This window comes from Squalius cephalus (genome assembly GCF_949319135.1).
Source record: "Squalius cephalus genome assembly, chromosome: 1".
NCBI lineage: Eukaryota > Metazoa > Chordata > Actinopteri > Cypriniformes > Leuciscidae > Squalius > Squalius cephalus.
In genome coordinates, this window is record NC_137122.1 from 45415084 (window position 1) to 45440864 (window position 25781).

The window sequence follows — 25781 nt, forward strand, 5'->3', positions numbered from 1 at the left end:
AAAAATACAACAAACAAAACATTGCAACTGTTTTAAATATTGATAATTAGAAATGTTTTTTTAGCACACAATTAACATATTGGAATGATTGAGGGATCATGTGACACTGAAGACTGAAGTATGGCATATATTGAAATAGTTTTACTGTATATTTAATCAAATAAATGCAGCTTTGGTGAGCTTAAAATTGTTGAAAATATAGCAGAAATATATAAAAAATGATACCAAACCCCAAATTTTAAATGGTATTTGTGCAAATGTGAATCCGTTATTTTTAAATGGTTAGTCCGCCCCAAAATGAAAATGTTGTCATCATTTACTCAGCCTAATGACATTCCAAACCTGTCTTCTTTTATTTAGAACAGACAAGAATACAATTATATTTTTTTTGTGTGGTGGGTGGGGTGGGTGTCCACTGTTGTTGACTCCATTGACTTACATTGTATGGCCAAAACAGTGGCAAACACTCTTCAAAATATCTTTGTTTGTGTTTTTGTATGAAGGTGTTGGAACATGAGAATAAGTAAATTGAGATTGAGATTTTTTGGGATGTAAACTATCCCTTTAAATTGTTATCAGATGTTTTTACACACACAAGCCTTTTAAAATTGATCATAGTGCTTTTTAGATGATGCATGCTTTGGCAGACATCTGGGTGACGTATTTATGCATTAAAAGTAATGTAAAAAAAAGTAATATTTTTAATGCCTCTTTGGGGGACTGCTATGTTATGTTGAGCAAAAATATGTATTCATTGTTCTCCAAATTCTCTAAAGTATTACCTCATCCCTAAAGCAATAAGCACATCCGCTCTTGCTGTTTCTGATTGATTTGCCGTCTGAGCAATGTCTTCTGGGTTAAATTGTGCTAGCTGGCTAGTTCATGAGCCTTATAGATTTCGTAGGCACTTGATTCCAGAATTGCCTTTCCTCCACCTGCTTGGACAGTCTGGTCCTCTGGTCTCAGTGGTCTGCCGGGTCTGCAGTGACCAGTGGGGGTTTGCATCACAGGCCTGTCCTGTGACGACCACAGGAATTCAGTGACAGATTTTTGCACCAGGAGGACACAGTCAGGGGCAAGAGAAAGGAAAGGTGCTGGGCTCATGATGGAAAAGCACATGATCCCTATATGCTCACACACACTAACCTGAGTGTTATGTGATCAACATATGCTTCCTGGAATCATTTGGCCAGGCTTTTGATATGATTTTGTCCAAAAACATAACATGTTAGGATAAACATAGGCATAGACATAAACTTCAGCTTCAGTTGTTGTGCTATAAGCAAGCAATCCATTTGACTGAGCCAAAGCTAATCGCTTAATTAAAGGAATTATGTCAGGTTGGCAATCATCATGATAGTGGAAACCATGAACATCTGCCTCACTCATCACAGAGCAAACTATTCATAAGAGTTGGAAAGAGTTGCTGGTTAGATGCTGTTATCATTAGTGTCAAGCAGAGCGGTGGAATGTGACGTGCAGGGCCATTGATTATGGATTAGGTTAAGGGTCAGTCTGTGTGATGTTAAAGGGCACCTATTATGACCCTTTTCACAAGATGTAAAATAAGTATATGATGTCCCCAGAGTATGTATGTGAAGTTTTAGCTCAAAATACCCAACAGATATTTTTTCACAGCATGTTTAAATTGTCATTTTTTGGGGCTCAGAAAAACGCGCCGTTTTAGTGTGTGCCCTTTAAATGCAAATGAGCTGCTGCTGCCGCCCAAAGGGCGGAGCCTCACGAGCTCGCGCTCAGAGCCAGGACAACCTCATCTGATAATATCAAAACAGAAACTCTCAGTAGTGGTGTTCATTTCGACTCGGAGTCAGACAATAAGAGAAGAGCAGAGCCAGAGAATATATGCTGTATGGAGATAGAACAGGTATAGTTTAGCTTAATTATGGTTATAACTTATTTGTCATCTGCTTTTATCCACTATCAATACAAGCCTGCTGTAGCAGACCTCGTCCGAATGATGACCAAAATATACTGATGAGTTCAATTAAGTTTATTGTACATGACACAAAAGATGAAGCGTTAGTTTTACTCCAGAAAATCACTGTAAGAGCAGCTAAATAAACACAGTATAAGATGCGAGCATTTAAGTCTTATCCAAAACTCTCTCTCTCCCTTTCATTATCATCAACATACACAGCAAAGTACACAAAACACTTGTTACAACTAATAGTAAACAAATATATACTCACCTTTTCAGTCTGTGCTTAATAAACTGGTACATCGTAAATCCGTAAAACTACTCGATGAGCTGTCATAAAGTGCGCGCTCTCACTTTCATTTCTGCCGTGATCAGTAACATTAGGCCTGTCGCTCCGGAGACCGTAAGCTGGATCACGAACAGTTGTACAGATCCATCCTCGAGTAACAACGAGAGTAAATGAAGACTGCTATGTTCATTCTTACATCCAACAACAAAACACCTCAATCGCTTAGGAGACATTCTTGTCTACAGCTGCTCAAGCGTCGAAACAATGGAGGACTGTGTCCCACTCCCTCAGGGCGGGTCTATGCTCAAACTGCAGTGTCAATCAACAGTCGTGGGAGGGGCCTGTGCAATTCTACGTCACATTGCATAGAATCTGAGAACAGCTCGTTCTGAGACAGTGCTTATGATTTATTGAGATTGTAAAAAAACCACTGGGTGGATTTTTATCATTCTAAGGTGGTTTTGCTCACACACTGCAAACACACATTTATGTTCAAACAACATGTAAAAGTGAATTTTGCATAATAGGTGCCCTTTAAGTTATTTAATGCGTATTTTATCAATATTGCCACTGAGGGACTCAAGTCTAATGTGGCAGCACCAGATAAGCATAATAATCTAGAACATTTAAAGACTAAAGGATTGCGAAGGCATTCAATCCAATCAGTATGACAAAGGACTAATGGGAGTGCAATTTCTTAATATAACAAATAAAAATATGACACTGCATATTAAACCAGTTTTATTTGAATAGTTCAAACAAGAAAACGGATGCTGCTTTGATTATTGACTAAGGATAATTTTTAATACCTTCCAACTGAATTTTAAAATATTATTTGTCAGTGGTCTTGACACTGTCAGAGTTCATGAGTCCTCATATGTTTTTTTTTTTTACCCCGCCAAGTTTTTTCTTTCTTTTTTTCTTTTTTCTGTCCCTGTAATGCCCCAAAAAGCTTTTAGGAGTTATTCCATGTTGGGATTTAGATGTCAGATATATACAGGACATCGGTCTCTAATCTTCCTAATGTGTTCTGTGTGTGTCTGTCCCTTTGTGATCTTTTAGAAGAAGAGCAAGCTGCATTACCACATTGCAGTCATCATAAACTACCTGGGACACTGCATCTCTCTGGGAGCCCTGCTGGTCGCCTTCATCCTCTTTATGAGACTCAGGTGGGTGAGTGCCTCGGCTGTGAGGGGTTTTCAAGAGCTGAGTGAGTGGAATTGAACTTCTGTATTAGTCACACCGGTGGACTTGCATGAGAGATAATCATGTATGAGCTGCTGCTGCTGCTGCTACTACGTTGCAAAGTGAGTGGACAAAGGGGTCTCAGGACAGTAAAGGATTTAGTTTCTTACCTTTGGGGGGAATTTCATTGCACAGATCCTTTATTACTCAGGAGTCTTAATGGAGTCCTTGGTTATGTTTCATTTAAAGGTGAACTGTGTCATTTCTTTGCCACTAACTAAATGGAATTGCAGAAATAAGGTTTCAAAGAGGCTTCCCCATCTGCCATTGGATAATCATATAAATCACAGCATTCTCCTTCAATGGCAGCTTCAGATTTAAATCTTAGGTTCTGTAGATCGCTTTTGCCTGTGCAAATAATCCCAAATATCCCAATATCCCCACGAATGATCCCTTTTCTGGACAGCTCTGCTAATGTGTCCAGTATCCTTTGCTTGGATCAACTTTAAATCAGTTTAACTAAGAGGGACATGGGCCCAGCCCCAAACACAAATATAGGCTGTCTTCTTGTCACATCTCTTCAGTACATCAATTGATTTTCCAGCTGCTGACTGAAACTATACATCAGGTGGCCAACTGAATGACAGGGAACAGAGAATTATATATTCCTCGGTGAGATCACAGGCGGCAAGCCCTTCTTGGACTCTGAGTTTCTGAGGTCCAAGGACAACCTGTATAGGTTATCTCTCACTTGTCAAGGCACCTGAGAAATCGATATGCCATGGGTCAGCGGAGTGCTCCCCGGCAATGAGATTTCAGACTGATGGTGTAGAAATGAAGATACCTTACCAGGATATCAAGGGCATGCACACTCCTCTTCATCTTGGGTTATTCCAGTCCGGAAGTATCATTGACCTGGCTCTCATTATATTATACTCAATCAAACTAAGAGACTTGTTTTCTGTGGGATCGTGTCTAAGGCTTAATTAGCCTGGATCAATGTCGTGGCAAACTGGATGTGAGGAGGAGGGTCATCACATATTTCAGCATTCCCACACACTCTTTGGTGTTAGTGCCACAGATTGGGCCAAGTGGACAGATGAAATATCCATGCTGTTTAGGATTATTTAGACTAGATTATCTCAGACTTAATCTGCCTTGATTAATCCGGGGAAGATATTCTGGCATCTTTCCCTGGATTTCTAATCAAAATCACGCTAGGAGTCAGCTTATACGCAGTTTTACTGGATGCTGCTTTTCAAAACAATGTGCCCTACTGATTACCCTCTGCCTGTCTAGCTAATGTTCCAAAGTCAGTGTGCCATGGATGGATTGAGGCTGGGTGCAAGTGTACAGAGGTTGTGAAGTTGGAGTTTGGCTGAATTGGGTCCTCTAGCAGGGGAAACGCCTCGGTTACAACTGTAACCTCGGTTCCCTGAAGAGGGAACGAGCGTTGCGTCGAGTTTGACGCTATGGGAACGCTTTGCGTGATGACGTCTTGAAGCACATGTAAAATCAGTCCAATGGTGTGGCGGGACGTCAGAGGCGGGTGACGTCACATACCAGGAAGCTATAAAAGCCGGCCCGAAACAGAAAACGAAAGCTTCGTAAAGTCTGAAGTCGTGCTGACAGGCATGAAGGAGATATGGCAAGGTGACGCAACGCTCGTTCCCTCTTCAGGGAACCGAGGTTACAGTTGTAACCGAGGCGTTCCCTTTCAAGGGAACTCGCGTTGCGTCGAGTTTGACGCTATGGGAACGTCTATACCAACGCCTCCATAGCTACAAATGTCTGTCCTGTGTGAAATCTGGTGAGCAGCACTAGGAAGACAAAACATGAGACCCTGGAGCAGAGTCTAGATCCAGAGAGTAGAACCTGACGAAAGTGTGCGGTGAGGACCAGCCTGCCGCATCACAAACATCCTGTAACAACACTCCTGAAATAAGGGCCTTAGAGGCCGCCATACTCCTCGTCGAGTGCGACCGGACAGCCAAAGGAGAAGGCTGCCCAGCCGCCTCATAAGCAAGTGAGATAGCCTCGACCACCCACTTGCTCATCCTTTGCTTATACACTGGACCTCCTTTGTTAGGGGACCCAAAGCACACAAATAATTGATCACTTTTACGCCACAGGGCAGCTCTGTGGACATAAGCGTCTAACGCCCTCACAGGGCAAAGCAAATTATTAGCCTCCTGGTCAGCATTTTGAAAGGGAGGAGGACAGAAGGCCTGCAGAACAATAGGTCTGACCACATTAGTGGGGACCTTGGGGATATAACCCGGTCTTGGATGAAGAAAGGCTTTAACCATACCCGGAGCAAACTCTAAGCATGACGGAGCAACCGACAATGCTTGCAGATCCCCTATTCTCTTAAGAGAAGAAATAGCCAGAAGGAAAAGAGCTTTCAGAGTTAGAAACTTCTCAGGAACCTCCTCAATGGGCTCAAAGGGGGCCAGGGACAAGCCTTGTAGCGCAATGGACAAGTCCCATGGTGGCACCCTAGAGCGAACTGCAGGCCTCAGCCTCCAAGTGCCACGAAGGAAACGAGATATTAAAGGGTCTTTCCCCACAGACATTCCACCCAAAGGAATGTGGTAAGCACCTATGGCCGCCACATAAACCTTTAAAGTGGACGGGGTCAGACCTGCCGTGAACCGGTCCTGCAGGAACTCCAGCACTGTACCAATTGGGCAGTTAACTGGGTCCAACCGACGGTCACTACACCAAGAAGTGAAGACTCTCCACTTCAGGGCATAAAGTTTCCTCGTGGAGGGAGCTCTGGACTGTAGAATGGTCTCAACAACCTCAGTTGAGAGACCTGACTCTATGAGCTGGGCCCCCTCAGAGGCCAAGCCCACAGGTTCCACAGTTCTGGGCGGGGGTGAAATATTGAGCCCCCTGCCTGGGACAGAAGGTCTCTCCTGACGGGTAACTCCAGAGGATGCCCGTCGAGGAGGGAGACCAGATCGGGAAACCATACTCTGCCCGGCCAACGCGGGGCTATAAGAAGCAGGCAAACCCGGTCCCTGCGAACTCTCTCCAGAACTCCCGGGAGCAGAGCAACTGGGGGAAAGGCGTACAGATGTAGCCTCGGCCACGTCTGAACCATAGCATCCAGTCCCAGAGGAGCTGGATGCGTGAGGGAGAACCAAAGTGGACAGTGAGACGTCTCTCGAGACGCAAACAGATCCACTTGTGCTTGGCCAAACTCCCTCCATATCAACTCCACCACCTCGGGGTGGAGCCTCCATTCCCCGGGCCTCGGCCCCTGCCTCGACAGAGTGTCTGCTCCTATATTCTGGACCCCGGGGATGTAGGCTGCCCTGAGTGACAGCAACTTCCCCTGGGACCACAAGAGGATATGGCGTGCCAGATTTGATAATGGGCGCGAGCGCAAACCCCCTTGGTGGTTGATATAGGCGACTACCGACGTGTTGTCTGTATGCACTAACACATGGTGCCCCCTGAGTTCTGTGATGAAGCTCCTCAGAGCCCGGAAGACAGCTAACATCTCTAGGCGATTGATATGCCAGGAACGATGATGGTCTTCCCACAGACCTTGCGATGAGCGACCCTCTAGGATCGCTCCCCAACCCGTGAGGGAAGCATCCGTCGTTAGCAGTTTGCGACGACAAGGAGCTCCCAACACTGGGCCCTGGGACAGGAACCAGGGTTTCTTCCACATAACCAGGGCACGTAAGCATCGCCGCGTGACCCTGATTGTGCGAAATGGGTTGCCCCTCGGGGAAAACCCCCTGGTCCTGAGCCACCACTGCAGGGGCCTCATGTGTAGCAGTCCAAAAGGTATCACGTTGGAAGCTGCTGCCATGAGACCCAACAGTCTCTGAAACTGTTTGACAGTGAGTAGCTGGCCTAGCTTTACACTTTTCACAGCTGCAAGGATGGACTCTATACGTGGCGGTGACAGGCGCGCCTGCATCGACACTGAATCCCAAACTACGCCTAGAAAAGTGGTCCTCTGGAGAGGAGAAAGCACACTCTTCTTGGCGTTCAGCCGTAACCCCAACTCTTTCATGTGGGCGAGAACAACATCTCGATGTTGAACCGCCAACTGATGCGACTGAGCTAAAATCAACCAGTCGTCGATGTAGTTCATGATGCGAATACCCTGGAGGCGCAGCGGCGCCAGAGCTGCATCCATGCATTTGGTGAAAGTACGGGGTGATAAAGCTAGGCCGAATGGAAGTACTCGATATTGGTATGCTTTGCCCCCGAAAGCAAACCTCAGGAACTTCCAATGACACGGACGGATGGAAATATGGAAATATGCGTCCTTGAGGTCTATCGTGACAAACCAGTCCTCGGACCTGATCTGTGGCACGATTTGTCTCAATGTTAACATTTTGAACTTGAGCTGCATGACTGACTCGTTCAGAACTCGAAGATCTAAAATGGGACGCAATCCTCCGTCCTTTTTTGGAACTATGAAGTACCGGCTGTAAAACCCGGACTCCCTGTTGGAGGGGGGTACATATTCTATGGCCCCTTTCTCCAACAGAGTGTTTACTTCCTGTTCCATAACCAGAACCTGCTCGGGGCCTACCACTGTGGGCAGGACCCCCATAAACCGAGGTGGGCGTTTCTTGAATTGTATCTGATACCCTCTTTCCACGGTCTGCAGGACCCAACGAGAAACATTTGACAGTAGCTTCCACGCTGTCAAAGATTCTACTAGAGGTACCAGCCTCTCGAGACTGGTTTCTGGATTTTGTTGTTGTTGAGTAGTCAATTCGTCGCCCTGTAACGGCGCACCGGCAGGGAACGACCGGACAGACTGCTCTAACACCCTCCTCGGAGGGGGCGGGCATCCCGAGGCCACTACGTTTCCGGGTGGTCCTTGAGATATGTGCTCGCCGGAGACCGCTGCGCCCTGTAACACCGGAGGCGGCAGGGTTGGCAGAACGGTCCCCTGAGGGTACCGAAGAGAGACGGGCACCGTAAAAAGAGGTGTTGACCGCTCTGCTTCGGGGGGGACTACCCTCATTTGTCCTGAGCCCTCGGACATCAGGACTTCTTCCCAGCAGCCTTCTTGGCAGTAATAACGGTCCGCAGATCCGCTCTACCCCTCGAAGACTGCTGGGTTTGAGCGCGCCCTCCGTGTCCCCGAGATTTTTGTGGGGGAGCACGGGAGGACACACTCTGCTTTTGAGTGGCACGGTGATCAGCGCTCTTTTTAGAGGAGTGAGGCTGCTCCCGCTCAGCAGCCTCAAAGAAAGAACGGCGGGGGAGAAGTTTCTGAAGTGCAGCTGCCTGTTTTGAAGCTTCTTGTGACTTAGCTACAGCACTGTTCACTGCATCTCCAAATAACCCAACAGTAGAAACCGGAGAATCTAAGAGAACATGTTTCTCTTTATCTTTGATGTCACTCAGATTGAGCCACAGATGCCTCTCAGTGGCCACCAGGGCTGCCATAGACCGCCCGACTGATTTAGCGGTCTCCTTGGTGGCCCTGAGAGACAGATCTGTGGCCCTGCGCAGTTCGGCTACCGTGTCAGGACCAATACCCCCGCCCTCCTCTAAATCACCCAGTAATTCCGCCTGATAAGCCTGCATAAGGGACATCGTATGCAGACACGCTGCAGCTTGACCAGCGGCTGCATACGACTTATGAATCAGGGAAGATGTAAATTTAACTGGTTTAGTGGGGAGTGTAGGAGCCTTCAGGGAAGATGCCGTTGCTGGAGAGAGATAGCTCGCAAGCGTCTCCTCCACCTTCGGCATCTCCCCATAACCATACTCTTTATATTTATAGATGGAAGAGTAATGAGATGTTTGTGGTGTGTATACTCTGTATGACATTGGTTTTCCCCACGATCTCGACACCTCGGTGTGGAGATCGGGGAAAAACGGAAGGCTCCTGCGCTGAGGCTGTGCACGAGATGGCAGGAAGCGTTCGTCGAGTTTGCTTTTCGAACGAACGTCCTGCCTATCCTCTGGCCACTCAATAGAAAGTCTGTCAACCGCTCTAGTCACTACATCGAGCAGTTCTTCAAATGCATGAGACTGAGGTGGCGAATCCTCAGCCTCAGCGTCAATACTCACAACATCCAACTCCTCAGAGCTGGATAGTTGCAGTACTGGTGCCTCCATCGGGGGGGAAGAAACCGCAGCGCGTGCTTCCACACCCCGATGAGAGGCACTGGATCTGTCAGAAAGAGGCTGAGATAAGGCAGAGCCCGTCTCAACATCCACTGACAGATCCATTTGCGAACCCCAGGTCTGAGATCGCCGCCGAGCCTCAGCCGCGGCGGGACCCGAGCCCTGGGGAACGTGGTCGGGATTGAACCGATCCAAGCGGGATCGGAGCGTACGCAATGGAAGCGCACAGCAATGCACACAGTCACCACCCTCGAGTGCTGACCGGGCATGCTCCTCTCCCAAACAAACAACACAAAGAGTGTGAGTATCACCTCCCGTTAAATAACGCGGGCAGGGATGGACACACACTCTAAACTGCTGCTTGCTCGCCATACTGAATATAATATATATAGACAGACAACACCAAATAACAAGACAGATTTCAACACAGAGCGCAACTGAAGACTCAGAAAGCTTTCGTTTTCTGTTTCGGGCCGGCTTTTATAGCTTCCTGGTATGTGACGTCACCCGCCTCTGACGTCCCGCCACACCATTGGACTGATTTTACATGTGCTTCAAGACGTCATCACGCAAAGCGTTCCCATAGCGTCAAACTCGACGCAACGCGAGTTCCCTTGAAAGGGAACTGTAATGAAATACACGGTGAACAGATGTTCAGGTTAAACACCAAGCATTCTTGTGCTCAGACCTTCCAGCCATGCTGTGTCTGCCCACAAGGACAGAAGGACAGGAGTATTAAATTGGCTTATTAATGTTTTAGCAAACAGCATTTGCACAGTAAGGGTTCCAGGATTTGGCAGTGTTTTTAGGACACCCTCCATGAATCATAAATATTAATTTAATAAAATGTTATTTTTTTAAATTATGTATACATTAATTATAAATGTTGGCTCAAGTGCTCTGTGTTTGGTTTATTTAAAGAGGTCCCAAATGTGAAGACCCTGAAAGATCAACTGTGTGAAATTGCATTATTTTATTTTGGTAGCATTAATATTTAAACAGCAGCATCAATATGGGATGTTGTATATCATACTGTGATTGCAATATTTGTCAAATAATCAAAATAAAAACAAACCATTCAGCTGTAGTGTTTAGACAAGATCCAGTCAGGCAATCAGAATGAAGGACTCACTGAGCTAATGGACCTTACCCTCATTAAATGAACTAGCAACTTTATTTAGTTAAGAACTATATATTTAGGACTTACTGTATTAGGTAAATACAGTTGCAATGCAAGAGCAGAAAATAAGACTTATAATCTGCATATTAGATAAAGGCATCCTATCTAAATGTTAACATGCCGATACTGACAGTAGCAAGAGGGAATTGACTACACTCTCACTAAGATGACAAAACACTGTAACCTCAAAGGTAATATTAGGAATGGCCTGTGTATTCCACACCAATGCTCACCTGTCAGCGGAGTTTACCCCGGCTCCTCTGTCATTCACAGGATGCTGGGTAAAAAACAGGGGGCATCAAAGTATGAAAGGAGAGCAAAGCTGCTGTGGCATAATGACAAGCCGCGGTTGGCAGCTAGCTGTTTTCATCCTGTTTCTTGACAAAAGGCTAGACTGAAGGCTAGACAAAAGGCTAGACCTGTCCTGTGTGACACAAAAACCTTCTTACATATGCCCTGAGGGCAGAGACAGGAGGGAATTCAGAGAAGCAGTTTGACAGTAAACACACCATAGCATTTCTCTACATAATAATGCCTCAAAATAAACCAAATAAATGCAAGTTGAAAATAGAGGCTGCTTTCATAATCTTTACCCCACAGGGGAAGTGTTTATATATAATACTTTTCTTGGGAAAGTAGTACATATAGTTTTTCTTTGAAAACTGCATAGTGGCTTTGATTATGTGTGTCTAACTAAATTGAATAATGCTTCATTATTTCAAACAATCAAAGCTTTCATTTAAAACAAAACAAAGCAATTGTGCTTGTTACTTTCTCTAACTAGAATAGCATGAGTCCTGTTAAAATTTGCTGAAGAACTGTCCATTAGATGTCCTCTGGCAAAAACAAATGTATTGATAAAAATGACGACATAGCACTTTGTTAAAACTGCCCCATTAGTGGTATAAGCTTTTTAACAGTTTTCTGGTGTAAATGTTCATAGAGATAAAGCCTATTTGGACAGGTCTAGTTTTCCCTCAGCTGGTCATGTAAATTTGTGTTTCACAGATCCATTTTGTGTTATTAATCCTGTCAGAATCTAACATGATGGTGCTTTCCCTCAAACATCCTCAGTTAAAATAATGGAATAATTATGGTCCTCTGAGAACTGTAATCCTGTCTGGATAGGAAGGTCTGCGATTGTGGTATATTATTATTTCACAAAGCTTTTCCTCATTTGTTTTGACCTTTGTCGAATACTATGAGCTAAAATTGTTTTACTGCCTGCTGCTCCTTCAGTATGGACATTTTTGCCAACTTTCTGGGTTTAATAATAGTTGGTAGTACTGTTGGCTTCCCATCTGAACATTACATACATATAAACATACACACATATATGCCTACGCATATATGTACGCATCTATCTATATGTATAGATACGAATCAAAAGTGAAAGTAAAGGCATTTATAAAGTTACAAAAGATTTCTATTTCAAATAAGTGCTCTTAAATAATTTTTCTTTTAAACTTTCTATTCACCAAAGAATCCTGAAAAATGTGACACTGAAGACTGGAGCAATGATGCTGAAAATGCAGCTTTTCCATCACAGGAATGAATTACTGTACATTTTATAATGTGTTAAAATAGAAAACAGTTATTTTAAGTGGTAATAATATTTCACAATATTACAGTGTTTACTGTATTTTTGAGCAAACAAATGGAGCCCTGGAGAGCATGAGAGACTTTTTACAAAAACATTATAAAATGTTACCGACCCCGAACTTTTGAACAGTACTGTACTCCCATTTGAATAGTGCTTTAGCGATGTGATAGCCTCCCATTAACCTCTGAGATGCGAGTGATTTTTCTCACTCCTGAAACATTCAGAAGAAAACTTATTCTTACTTTAAGCAGCACTAGATAAGGAGGACCTCTGCTCTTCTATTTCCGTACATGCTTACGCAATGAGGGTCAGCAGGGGGATAGAGTCAGCAGACCTCGGAGCACATGGCCGCTGTATGAGGCGATGGCACTTCGCCAGCACCCCCACTATTCTGTGCGAGTGGACAGACAGGTCGCTCTTACTGGGCCCCAGCACGGGATGTTACCAGTACATCTGCACACCATTTGGGCTCAAGGACGCTCTAGGGTGCTCGTTCCTCTAGTGCCGCAGGCCCTGCGCAAAGCGGCCACGGCTTGTTAGCACTGACCCCCTGCAGAGCGGCCTGAAAGGCTTTAGCTCCCTGAAAGTTTATAGTTTTTGTTTATGGCTTAAAATTGCCTCACTCTGTGCTTTTGCCTGTGACCCGCCTCAGTATTAGCCGCAGAGGATCTGATTGTGGAGCCCGACTGATAGCAAACGCTCTGAGCGGGCGATTATTCTTGAAAGGACACATCTTAACCGGAAAAGGCCTGGGGCAGTGGATCAATAGGAAGCGAGTGATGAGGGGGAGGACTTGAATAGACAGCTGTGATAATGCACTCCTATTAGTGCAGGCAGAGGGAATACTAATAACCAAAACACATGCAGTCGTGAGCAGGCGCCGGAAGATTGCGAGACCCTTACAGAGACTCAGAAGTAAGAGGCGTGTGAAAGGAAGAGATGCTTAAAAAAGCATGGAGATTGAATGAGTGGGGATTAAAATGTTTTAAGGAGTGATTTTTGCACTTAGGCGAAACCAAACTGAATTGAAATGAATCAGCAGTGAACTGACTCGAACTGAATAACGACACTTTTGTCTTCTGTAGGGCTGCTTATTGCTGAATTGAACTCGTTTCATAATTGATGAACTTTACACAGTTATTGAACTGAACTGAATCAACAATGAAATTCAGCTGAATAATGACACTGTTGTCTTTGAAGAACGTCTCGGGTTACGACTGAAACCCTTGTTCCCTGAGTCTGCGTCGTATGCCTCGTATGACGACACCCTCAACATGTAAGCGTCTGACCCCCGTCCAATCTTGATTGGCGCTGCTTCATTACGTATATATATATAGATTTATTCAAATTAAATTAATTCAGAAATGTATTATTTCTTTGGATATTGAATATTAACATTATTAAACTGCAGTTTAGGTCATATTGCAGTTCAAATATCTACAGCCATAGAGGTAGAAATTCAATTTCAATCATAATATTAATAGTTTGTTTCATGAACGTTACAGCAGGCACACTCCCAGGTTTCCACTGGGGAGAACTTATGGCCACTTGTCACCAGCACTGCCAGCTTGTCACCACCACAAGTACCCCCCCCCCCCCCCACACACACACCCCCCACCCCCCCACCCCCCCTCTTACCCCCACCCTCAGCTGCAATAGTGATGGTTGGCAACATGAGCACTCGTGCCCTGTGTGTGATCTGAGTGTGAATTGAGCAATTAGAGATTTGCTGACCTCCATCTTTGAGGTATAGCAAACAAATTGTTAAGGAGACCATTTTAGTCCTTAGGGGTTGTACTGGTATGAAAGAAGTTAATGCATTATTAACCTAATTATCACAATTCTTTCTGATTAGCCTGTGAAAATGTTTTGTTCATACAAGACATGAACATTCCTTTAAAATACCAAGATTAAAATCTTCTTAATTTCTGTGCTTGAGCGTGTGTGTGTGTGTGTGTGTGTGTGTGTGTGTGTGTGTGTGTGTGTGTGTGTGTGTGTGTGTGTGTGTGTGTGTGTGTGTGTGTGTGTGTGTGTGTGTGTGTGTGTGTGTGTGTGGCATAATGGACAGCTTAAGAAGAGGATTTTGTTCTAATAAATGCAAGCCAATTAGAATGAGAAGAGATTTAAGGCACTCACTCTAATTATTAGCTGCTTAAAAGAATTCTATTCTACGTTCATGTCTGGTTTATAAATCAATCACAATTTTCTCATCCTCTTTTGCTCAGTCAGTTAAACTTTACTTTTGACAACCAATATTAGTACTAACAGTGAGAAGGCCTTGACACATGTTATTAAGACACTCTAGGGGGGAAAAGGTGTAATTAGTCTCCACTTTGTCAAGGTGAAATCTGTGAGCTGTCATGGCAAAAAATAGTGCTCTGATTAACTGCTTGGGTGGTAACTGGAGAAGGCTTGTGTTCCTGGCCCATGATCCATGTCCTCACATATGGAACACTTGGAGTTTAAAACACTGGCTGTTTATTTATATAAAGAATACTCATACACCTATCCCAGTAAGCCAAGTTATTTATGAACATCATCAAAATTATTTTTGTACACAAACCATTAAGCTAGCTTCTTTGTATCAATAGGAAGTACAACTTTAAACTTATGTGGATTTACTAAGAATAACAAAGACTTAGCGCATGAATATTAATTATCTTATTAATTAGTTTGCTTGATATTTTTTCTTGACCATCCAGTCACATAACAATATTTAAGGAAGGGTAGGCAATTTTGGAGAGGCTAGCAATAGCAGGCTAGCTTTGAAACCATAAATTGTTTCTGAATGAAGAGCAAAATCCAGCATCTATTAGTTTTTTCTTTTTTCCTAATCTTACATCCCGAACCTCATCATCTTTTCTTGTTTGTGCTCATCGATCCAGAAGGAACTGCGTCCTTTATATTATAACACTGTTTTCTTCCGCTTAGATCAGGAATGGATTTTCCAGTGCTTGATGTTTAATGATGAATAATTTAGGTGTTTCACACAGCTGCTCATACTAAATGTGTTGCACACAAATACGCTATCAAATAGAGGTTCATGTCCAGATGATGTAGGCTGGATTGGTATTGCGTGTGTGGCCTTTTCCTGCGTGGCTCACAGGGATTTAGAGGCTTGTTTGGAGCACAGGGGGATGGGAAACAGGGTCAGTCACACTCCAGTAGAGCCACAGTGGACATCCATGTGCACGTCTACTGGAAGGTCATTGGAAGATAAGAGTCACTTGCAAAAACGTCACTGAGCTTCAGGGAGTTGGTCTGATAATAAATAGTTCACACAAAAAGGACAATTATGTCATCATTTACTCATCACAATGTTGTTTCAGACTCTTTGACATACAACACGATAGTCAGTTCATTCTCCATTTCACATAGTCTGAGAATATTTGAAACATTCTCTTTTGACACATGCATGAACTAATGCCGTTTTAGTGCCAATATTGTCAGACATGGTGTGATGCATTGATAAGGCATCTGTGATTGAAGTTGCAGGGAAGAATATCAATGATTTTCTTTTAATATATATTTTTTTAAATCAAACAAATCCGTTGTATGGCTTCTGAAGATTATTGCTCACTAGACACAACAACATGGGCTCATTTTATAATTGTATAGTTTATTTAAAACTCCAAAAACTTACACATACAATTCACTGCAGTTTCCAGTTGAAATGAACAGTAGTGGCAGTAAAACACCAACCATTTTTATTTATTTTCACACAAATTATGATTAATGGATCCGATTATTGAATTAATGAACTTATTTTCACACAGTTCCTTGCAAAGTACTATGTTATGACCTTATGTTTTGGGTAGGGTTTAGTGTAAATGGTAGATTAAACACGACAGCATATTAACCTTTTAATGCCACTCACCGGACATTTTATTCCCGAACTGCCACAGTATGTGCAACAACCAATGTAACGTAAAATGTTACCAGATTCAACTTAAAATGACGTATGCCAATCACTGCACATTTCACTTTGAAATTGAAGTCTGGGTTTCCAAGGGGTTGCGATATACACTGCTTTTTTTTTTTTTTTTTTTTACGTGATTAGTATGAACCGTTATTGTATGGGAAAAAGTGAAGTGTGAGTGTGTGTGTTTCACAGAAAAACAACAGCATATGGATTTAAATACAAATTAACAACACATTTTAATGACTAGCACAATTTTCTTTTATCAACAATATTTTTTACACAGATATTTATGTTGTAAACACAAAAAACATTAATCAGTTCTCTTTTTGAAGTGGCATAAAGCAACTGAAAACTGCAGGGGGTAAAATTAATGAGTTATGCAGTAAGAGTCAGATCTGTTAGCTGGTTGTTGTGTGGGAAAACACATCCTAACAGAAACATCTCTAAGAATATACCATGTTAACAGGACTTAATTAACAGAAAAGTAGAGCCACATTTATCCACAAACACTTGCCAGCATAGTTTATTTACACTGACTGTGTGTGTGTGTGTGTGTGTGTGTGTGTGTGTGTGTGTGTGTGTGTGTGTGTGTGTGTGTGTGTGTGTGTGTGTGCGTGTGCGCGTGCGTGTGTGTGTGTGTGTGTGTGTGTGTGTGCGTGCAGTTTATTCATCCGTAACTAATGAGAAAGTAATGTCAGAGGCAGCTGCTCAGAGTGTTGTATGAACGAGGTCAGGGAACTGCATAAGCAGCAGATACTCTGCTGCTAAACGCCCAAAGCTTCTGTTTCCACAAGGACAACACTGGCCTCACAGCGTCTTTCCTCAAGATAAAAGTCATCCTCACCCTCCACCATTGTTTGTCTACATTCATCCATCACACTAGCAATTGCAGCTCAGCCAAGCTTCCATCAGTTAACTGTGGAGGAAATTAAATCAAATAAAGACTTGGAATGCAGCGTTTTCAGTAGCTACGGCTGTTTTTGAATGGCATGCGAGGGAAATTTTGTTTGTTTGTCTTTTAAATGTAATAGTTGGGGCTTTCAGTATAAAAATATTAAATTAACATTAACATTAACAATGTGTATATCAGTATTTGCTTAGAAAAGCTCCCAAAATTAAGATAATAAATTACCGTATAATTTTACCGTATTACGTTGACTATATATATATATATATATATATATATATATATATATATATATATATATATATATATATATATATACACTCACCTAAAGGATTATTAGGAACACCTGTTCAATTTCTCATTAATGCAATTATCTAATCAACCAATCACATGGCAGTTGCTTCAATGCATTTAGGGGTGTGGTCCTGGTTAAGACAATCTCCTGAACTCCAAACTGAATGTCAGAATGGGAAAGAAAGGTGATTTAAGCAATTTTGAGCGTGGCATAGTTGTTGGTGCCAGACGGGCCAGTCTGAGTATTTCACAATCTGCTCAGTTACTGGGATTTTCACGCACAACCATTTCTAGGGTTTACAAAGAATGATGTGAAAAGGGAAAAACATCCAGTATGCGGCAGTCCTGTGGGCGAAAATGCCTTGTTGATGGTAGAGGTCAAGCTGATAGAAGAGCAACTTTGACTGAAATAACCACTCCCCTGATAAAGTTCCCTTGGCCTTTGGAATTAAAATAGCCCCACATCATCACATAGCCTTCACCATACCTAGAGATTGGCATGGGGTACTTTCCATAAGATCATCTCTCAATGCAAATCAAACTAGCTATTAGGCTAACTGAAATAAAACCATGCCAATCTCTAGGTATGGTGAAGGCTATGTGATGATGTGGGGCTATTTTAATTCCAGAGGCCAAGGGAACTTTATCAGGATGCATAGTATCCTGGATCCATGAAGTAACTGGCCTTTAAAAATAAAAATCTGCCTGCCTCTATGGGAATTTAACATAGGGGTGTCCAGACTTATGCACCCTGTATTTTAAGGAAGAACATTTATTTATTTACGATACATTATTCATTCACAAAGAAAATTGGTGTCCTTAAAGGTTGGATTTTTCCTAATTTTTTTAATTAAGGCATTAAGTTCAATTTCCAAAAGATGATTTTTTATTCCTCTTTTTAGTCAACTTTAGCATGGGTGTCTAAACTTATGCATAGCACTGTATATATATTCAGTCAATATATGAATCACTATTCAAGATTCAAAAGTCAATATATGATTCATTTTATTTCCATTTTGAAAATATTCACTGGCCTTCAGCAAACGGAATTTTCTTTTTTTTTTTTAAGTTTGGTACAATGGATTTTTCTTTGTATTATCTCTTGTTTTTTTATAATTAATTGCACTAAACAAATGTTTTAAATTGTCAGCTCTAACTGTAATATTACTAATCAAATTAGATGAAAAAGATATGAAATGAGAAAGCTTGACAGCACATTTGGCACTCAGTCAGATAACCTTTAATATGCAATTATAAATCAGAGGCACTATACAAAAACATCAGTGATGACTTGAGTTTAGACGTCAAGTCTCATCTCATCTCTTCTTCATAAATCTCTGAAGCTGGCGATTACCATTCAGAAGATGGCACGCCTTCCCATCTGTCACAAAGAAAATTGCATCATCATTTTCACAATCCATCCTCCAGATGTCAGATGTTTTTTTCTCCCCACCGTGTTTATCACAGATAGTTTTGATAGACGGGAGTTTATTTATATCCCTTCTCAAACAAAATGTCGTTTCAGTACTTTGATCTTGCTGTACAATCTGACAAACAGTTAAAATAATTAGCTGAGGTAGAGCTTCCAGCTGAGAAATGTTGTTTCGTCTCATGTTTGGGTAAAGGATCTGCTTAAAGAATAGTGACTCCATGTCTGTGTGAGAGAGGCTTTTACAAGGAACATTCACAGATACTTTTTTATCTTTATTCAAGGCCTCTAATGGAGCCACTCTCCGATGTCACTTTCAAGACATCTCATCTCTTTGATATGTTACCATCACAGCTGAATGGGTGTTTATATCTCAAGGAGGTCTGTAATACCTGGAGAAAGATGTCTGTCCATAAAAAAAATATTTTAAATAATTCTGTTGTGTACTGAAAGGAGTCGCTTATGCTCACCAAGGCTGCATTTATTAAAAAAAAAACAAAAAAAAAACAACAACAGTAGAAACAGTAATATAATACGATTCTATCTGTCTGTCTATCAATGTCTTGATGCTTAAAGCTAAGATGCTATAAATCCATTCTGTAGATTTTCCCCTATTGGAAAAGGTGAAACTGCCCGCCATCTGGAACTGCCTACAATTCAAGCATAAAATTGCAGACTATAGCACATTTAATTAAAAACTTATGTTCTTTTTGCAAGGAAATGTTTAGGAAAGTCTTTGCCTCTCATGCTGATGTTGTTTTCTTTTTAAGTTTGATCTGCTAATGAGATACACAGGCAGAGAGATAAAAGCTTTGGTGCTGAGCAATGTCATAATTTGTTTCCTTGCATCCCTTGCAATAAATGAATTTCCCCATGACTAGCATCTTCCTGCTGAGATGACGCACAAATGCACAACTGAGGCAACTGCTAACTGTGTGTTTATAGGATTTGTGTGTTTCGAATGTGTTTATAGATCTGTAGTGAATGTGAAATGCATTAGTTTAATATTTGCAAAAATAAGCATTCCAGAATGTTCGATTTTTTTTTTATTTCTTTTATAGACTTTATCACAGCATATTACATAGTAATTGAAACTCCCATTTCTTTTTTAATTGACAGGAAATGTTATTGGTCGGAGACAACATGAAAATGACACATTTTTGATTGGTTGAGGTCAATTCAACAAAATCTCCCATCTCTCTGTTTTACATTTGTTTCCTTCGAGCTGTCAGAATTAATTGGAAAAGAGGTCAGAAGTTCATAGAGAGAGTGAAAGATCAGCTCTTATGAGCATAAACATTTCAGCAGCCAATGGAACTTAAACTAATCAATGACATATGATAAACTGGTTTAAATAAGTGATGTAAAATCAATGCCATGTGTCTATTTATCATCCCTTAAAGGTTGTATCAGTGATTTCAGGCCCAAATTTTTTTTATCGCATTCATCTAATCTTTCCTAACGATCCGCTAGCTGCCTGCCCCATAAGCATGCCGTCAAAAAAACGCGTCTCTGTAGGCAGCCTAGGCTCTCACAACAACCTCACAACACCCACCCCCTGTCGGTGATTGGTTGGAACACTATTTGTTTTGGTTTTGAGTGGTTGGTGAAACCAATTGTTTTTGTGTGCAGATCTCAGAGCCTAGGCTGCCTACAGAGACGCAGTTTTTTGACGACATGCTCATGGGGCGGGCAGCTAGCGGATCGTTAGGAAAGATTAGATGAATGTGATCTTTTTTGGGGGGGGCCTGAAATCACTGATACAACCTTTAATAACCCTTAACAGGTTAACATTTACAGAGAAAGGATAAGGAATAAACCCTCATGTTTCAGGGTACATTTCATCTGGCATAACTCAACTTTCAACATGCATGGAGAACGTCAGCCCATTTTCCGTATGAACTGGTAATATGTCACATGTGATCATTATGACTCGTCTGTCCTTTGCTGTGAGAGTTACATTTTTAAAAATACATGATTCATAGATGATTAAAACTGAATTTTCTATTGATTTTCGTTCCACTTGGTGTTCGTTTGTGGCAGTGAGAAACTTACTCATAAATTCTCGTCCTTATGTAAGTTATTCTTTTATTCTTCTGATCTGGGAAGTTTTGCTGCTTATCTAATAATGATGACAGCTTTGATTTGGAGGTCAGTGTTGGTCTTTGGTCAGTCGTAAATATCGGCTCCAGCCTGAAGCTGATATCACAAGCAAGTTGACCTCTGAATCCCACTTCTGTTATGTATGCAATAACTATAATAAGAGAAAGAAGCAGAAAAAGGGTAAATTACAACACACGCTGTGAAAGAATAAAAATGCATGAGGATCACTGAATGTCAAGATCAGATGCGATTTTGATCTATTTCAGAAAATGTTTGGTCGGGTTTTGAACCTTAGTCTTCTTGCATTCTAATCGAAAACTTGACCAACACATTTTTTTTTTTCCTCTTTGTTTTATCATGTTTTATCTTGCTTAGGCACAAAGTTGAGCCAAAACTGGCACTGAAGTTCCCTTAAAAAAATAGCAGTATGACACCCCGATAGATGTCACATATCACATAAACAGTCCTGAAGCTAAATAAAGGTAATTTAATAACAAATTCTCTCTCAGTTGTTCCATTTTAAGGCAGAGGTAAAACAAAACATCTGATAAAATTTTTAAGCAAATGTGTGTGTAAAAATAGAAGCTTACAGAGAAATGCATCTTGATGCTGTTCTATACCAGCACACATGACGATATACAACATGATAACAAAGAATTGTGTGCATAAAATACTCTTTAGCCTTTCTGACTGTGTTTATGCTGTGATTTCCATTAGGGCAAAACCTTTCAACGCTTGATGACACAAATCTGGGTCGTCAGTCTGAAAGCCAAGTTCACTCAAAGTGCATTGAGTTAGCCTTCAACTTCTTGACCTGCTTTAAATTTTTCAATTCTTTAAAACACTATCCTGACTGCCAGTTTAGTGTGTTGCTTATAAGAGCAGCTTCTTCTGTCTGCTGAAGCCTTTCAGAACCAGGAAACGTGTTGTAAAATGCTGAAATGTTGGAGTGTAGCTTTTCAAAGCAGCAGCCTGATCCAAATGTTTCTCCTGAGGCACTGGTGACATTTTCTGCAGTAAAAATCACACAAAGAAGGACTGTTAGGCACAATGTTTAATATTGTTTTCAGTACCAAACCATTTTTCTTTGCTTTTATCACCCTGACAACAAAATTCTAACGGATGTGAATCAAACGAAAAGAATGACGATGGGAAACCAACACATTTCACTGTGAAGTGTTGACAAAAAGTTCAACGTTGGTCATTATTTACCAAACTGGTATGATTTTCTATCCTCTGTGGAACATAAAAGAAAATATTTTGAGAGATGTCTCAGGTTTTTTTTTTTTTTTTTTTTTTTTTTTTGTCCAAAGTCAATGGTCACCAAAACTGTTTTGTTAGCAACATTTTTCAAAATACGTCTTTTGTGCTACATATAAGAAAGTCAGTCATTAAGTCAGTCGGTTTTTAATCAGTTGACTCCCTTTGTATATATCATACGAGTTCTGAATATAAACTCTGCGTACTTGAAGATGCAACCGCTTCACACAGTCGGTGTGCCATTTAAAGATAAACATAATGTGCTCTGATGGGACTGCATGCTGAGAAAACTCAAGGACACAGTGGATCTACCAATACAACAAAATGAAGTCAAGCTGCGAGTGTATTCACACCCTGTGAAAAAGACAACTAAAAGCCTTGATAAGAAGAGTGTTTTTCATCTAACATCTTAACTCTTTCTTTCCATCTTTCACCTCCTCCATCTTTCCTTCCCCTCCATTCTCAGGAGTATCCGGTGTCTGAGAAATATCATCCACTGGAACCTGATTACGGCATTTATCCTGCGAAATGCCACCTGGTTTGTGGTGCAGCTCACCATGAATCCAGAGGTGCATGAGAGCAATGTGGTGAGTAAACACATACGAAGACAAATATTCTCTCCTTCTCCTATTACCTTTCCTTTCAAAATTCACAAACAGTGCACAGATAATCTGTTATTCTTTCTCACAATATGTGCACACCCGCTCCTTTGTTCAATCCATTGTTCGTCTCACTATTTCCCTCTCTTCAACCCACTGCTATTCCCTCATTCTGTTGGCACGCATGCAGAGAAACACAAGTTTGTTGATTGCATTCAAAAACTGTCCCTGACACCTGGGTCTCCGTTTCTGCACTCATTACAGGCGTGGAAATCTAACTGGCACTAGATGTGTATCTGTGGGTGTTTTGGGAGGAATGCAAACAGCTCATCGTCCACTATGCTTCGCTGAGAATTAATTACCCTCTACATTTCTGTGCTTCCTTAATCAACTCATCTGAGTCAAGCAATTAATTCATCTACCACCACGTCTATTTCAGTCCCAAAGGGCTCTTCCATCTTACATTCAAATTCAAACTCATACTCTATGATGCACATGGCTTTTTGGATGGTATCATAGTTCGATTCCACCATGTTTGTCCTTGATACTTATCTTTTGCTGTTGCCAAAGCATAATTTGTCTGTATTTTATGCAAGGGCCGACTTAATTGCCTCTTCATGCTAAGATTTTGCACAGCAGCACATTAATTCTACTTCTGAACTCCCCTAGAGAAAAACTTGCAAGGTGTTTTCAGACGGAAGTGATTATTACACATTCCTCTAGGTCTGTATATAGATAGCAGTGGCCTGATTCTCCTAGTTTACATTCAAGTAAAGCTCCTTTGAGATGTTTAAAAGTGATAAGAAATTATTTGAAGACAAATGCTTACTATTGACCTGTCTAGATGAAATAAAATTAGCCTTCTTGGACAAAATGGAGAGCTGTCTGTTTAACTGTGAATAAAATTGTGTAAATACACAATGTCATTGATGCACTTGTGTTGAATCGTTTCAATTACGGTTCAAGCAAGTGATCCCAGTTGCCTTGTGGTTTATACAAAGAACATCTTGACTCATTCGATCCGCTTCGCTTAATGAGGTTGAGCTTTGCATTGTCTTTTTTGCTGTATGCACAAGATGCATTCGTTTAGGAAAGGCTCACAAGTCAGAGCCAACTGCTTTTCATTGATTTTTATAGCGCAAAATTACACATTTATTGTGAAAAGTGTCACTTTGTGGAGAATTTACACAATGCCAGTTAATGAAAGACATTGTTCCGTAAATAACTGCAAAATTAGCAATAAAGATCCTACAGAAGCTTGTAATCTCTACGAGGTCCTAAATTCCTGTCACACCAGGGGGCCTATTATGAAAGAGGGTTGTAAAATTCTAAATAAGTACTTCTGAGAGCTGGAAGGCTTTATGACTAAGAGAGCTTTTCATTTTTCCCACTATTTCACATGTTGAAATAAAATCGTTACCAGAATACATGTAATGGTCTATGGCCTATTAGTTTGCTGATTAATGCCTGGACTAAATGAGTCTACAATAGTTTCTCAAGCCCCTATAAGGCTGATATAAGTGTTAGACTGAGATTTTGCATTCTCCTACAGATTGTGAGAAAAGTCACCCTTTTTAACGAGAAGCCTTAGGTCTGAAAGTTTATAATTTTTCAGTGACACTTGAATTCCCACTTCAGTCATAACTCACAGCTGTGATCTTCAATCTTGAGTCGAGAGTGACAGATTTTTTATCTTCTCGTGAGACAACATGACGGAGCTCAGTTATGAAATATGACCAAAACAAAAGAGCGGAGGCTAGGATTAAACAGGATTAAACAGTGCGCTGACACACACAGAAGCCAGTATGACTCTGGCAAATATCAGGAGCGTCACAGCTTTTTCATCCAGCTGCAGTACTGTCGTACTGTCCGTTAAACATTAAACATCTGTCATTCACATGTTTTGGATTTTTTTTCTCTGTCAGTTGGTTTATTAATCAGCTTTGTTTATATATGTATACAAAAAGTATATACCCTATATTGCAGAAGAACATTGGGTCTCATTTCCTAAAAATAGCGTGGATTATTTTGCATTTGTACGCACAGGAGAACTTCTCACGAAAAATCTCCACCTAATTCACAACACGTTCGTATGCACATGAATTTGTTCTTAACATTGTTCTATTGTTAGGGAATTTGGAGTATTCTAAATGAGCGGCCACGTGCACAAGGTTATTCATTTGCATAAAACACGCCCACACCATCTTCTTATTAGAGCTTTCCGCACACACTTTCCTTACAGCCTTTCGTCACACTCGTCAAACTTGACGCTGTTTGCAGACGCGCTCTCGCCCGATCCTCGAGCAATGCCAAGTGTGCCATTCTCACCAGTTCTCACAATAAACACCTTTTATACAGACCCAGATTACAGACCTCTCATTAGCCAGCTGCGTATATCTGCGTTATTCAGAGAAACCTTGCAGCTGAAGGCTATAACGCAGCTTTTCTTACTCTTAAACTCTATGATGGAATGTATTTAAGATGAAATTAAATTGTATTATTTCATAATTTTATTATATAATTTGTATATATGGATTACATAATTATGGAAAATTAATGCAACATACTTTAATATAATTATAGTCGTGTTAGGATGAAATATAACTTTTATAACACGATTATAAGGCCGTACAGAGTAAGTGCTTTTTGCGTACGTGTGGTTTCAGTTGTTGCTATATTTTTTTGTAAATTTAGAATAATGTGGTAAAGTAAACAGCCTTTAATGATCTGGCTTAAATCATTAAATGCAGTTAAGTAGATCTACGTGTTTCGGCAACACAGTCTTCACTGTAATCCCGAATAAATTGGCAAAACGCTAATAATTTGAGGTAATCAGTTACAGTTACAATTGCAGATTTTTATTTTGTACTCATATTCTTTTATTGCTCTTAACTTGAAATATTTGAGTAAGCTAATTCATACACAACTTAAAATTATCAGTACTCTCAACT

The 25781-nt window shown here is 41.2% G+C and overlaps 1 protein-coding gene across 1 annotated transcript in view; it reads left to right on the forward strand.

The window, feature by feature from the left end:
- Positions 1 to 25781, forward strand: part of crhr1 (corticotropin releasing hormone receptor 1) — a 140887-nt gene that overhangs the window by 86865 nt on the left and 28241 nt on the right. The window contains exons 6-7 of the mRNA XM_079891186.1: positions 3291 to 3397; positions 22698 to 22818. Coding sequence (XP_079747312.1) covers positions 3291 to 3397; positions 22698 to 22818 — 228 coding nt within the window. The remainder of the gene's footprint in view (positions 1 to 3290; positions 3398 to 22697; positions 22819 to 25781) is intronic.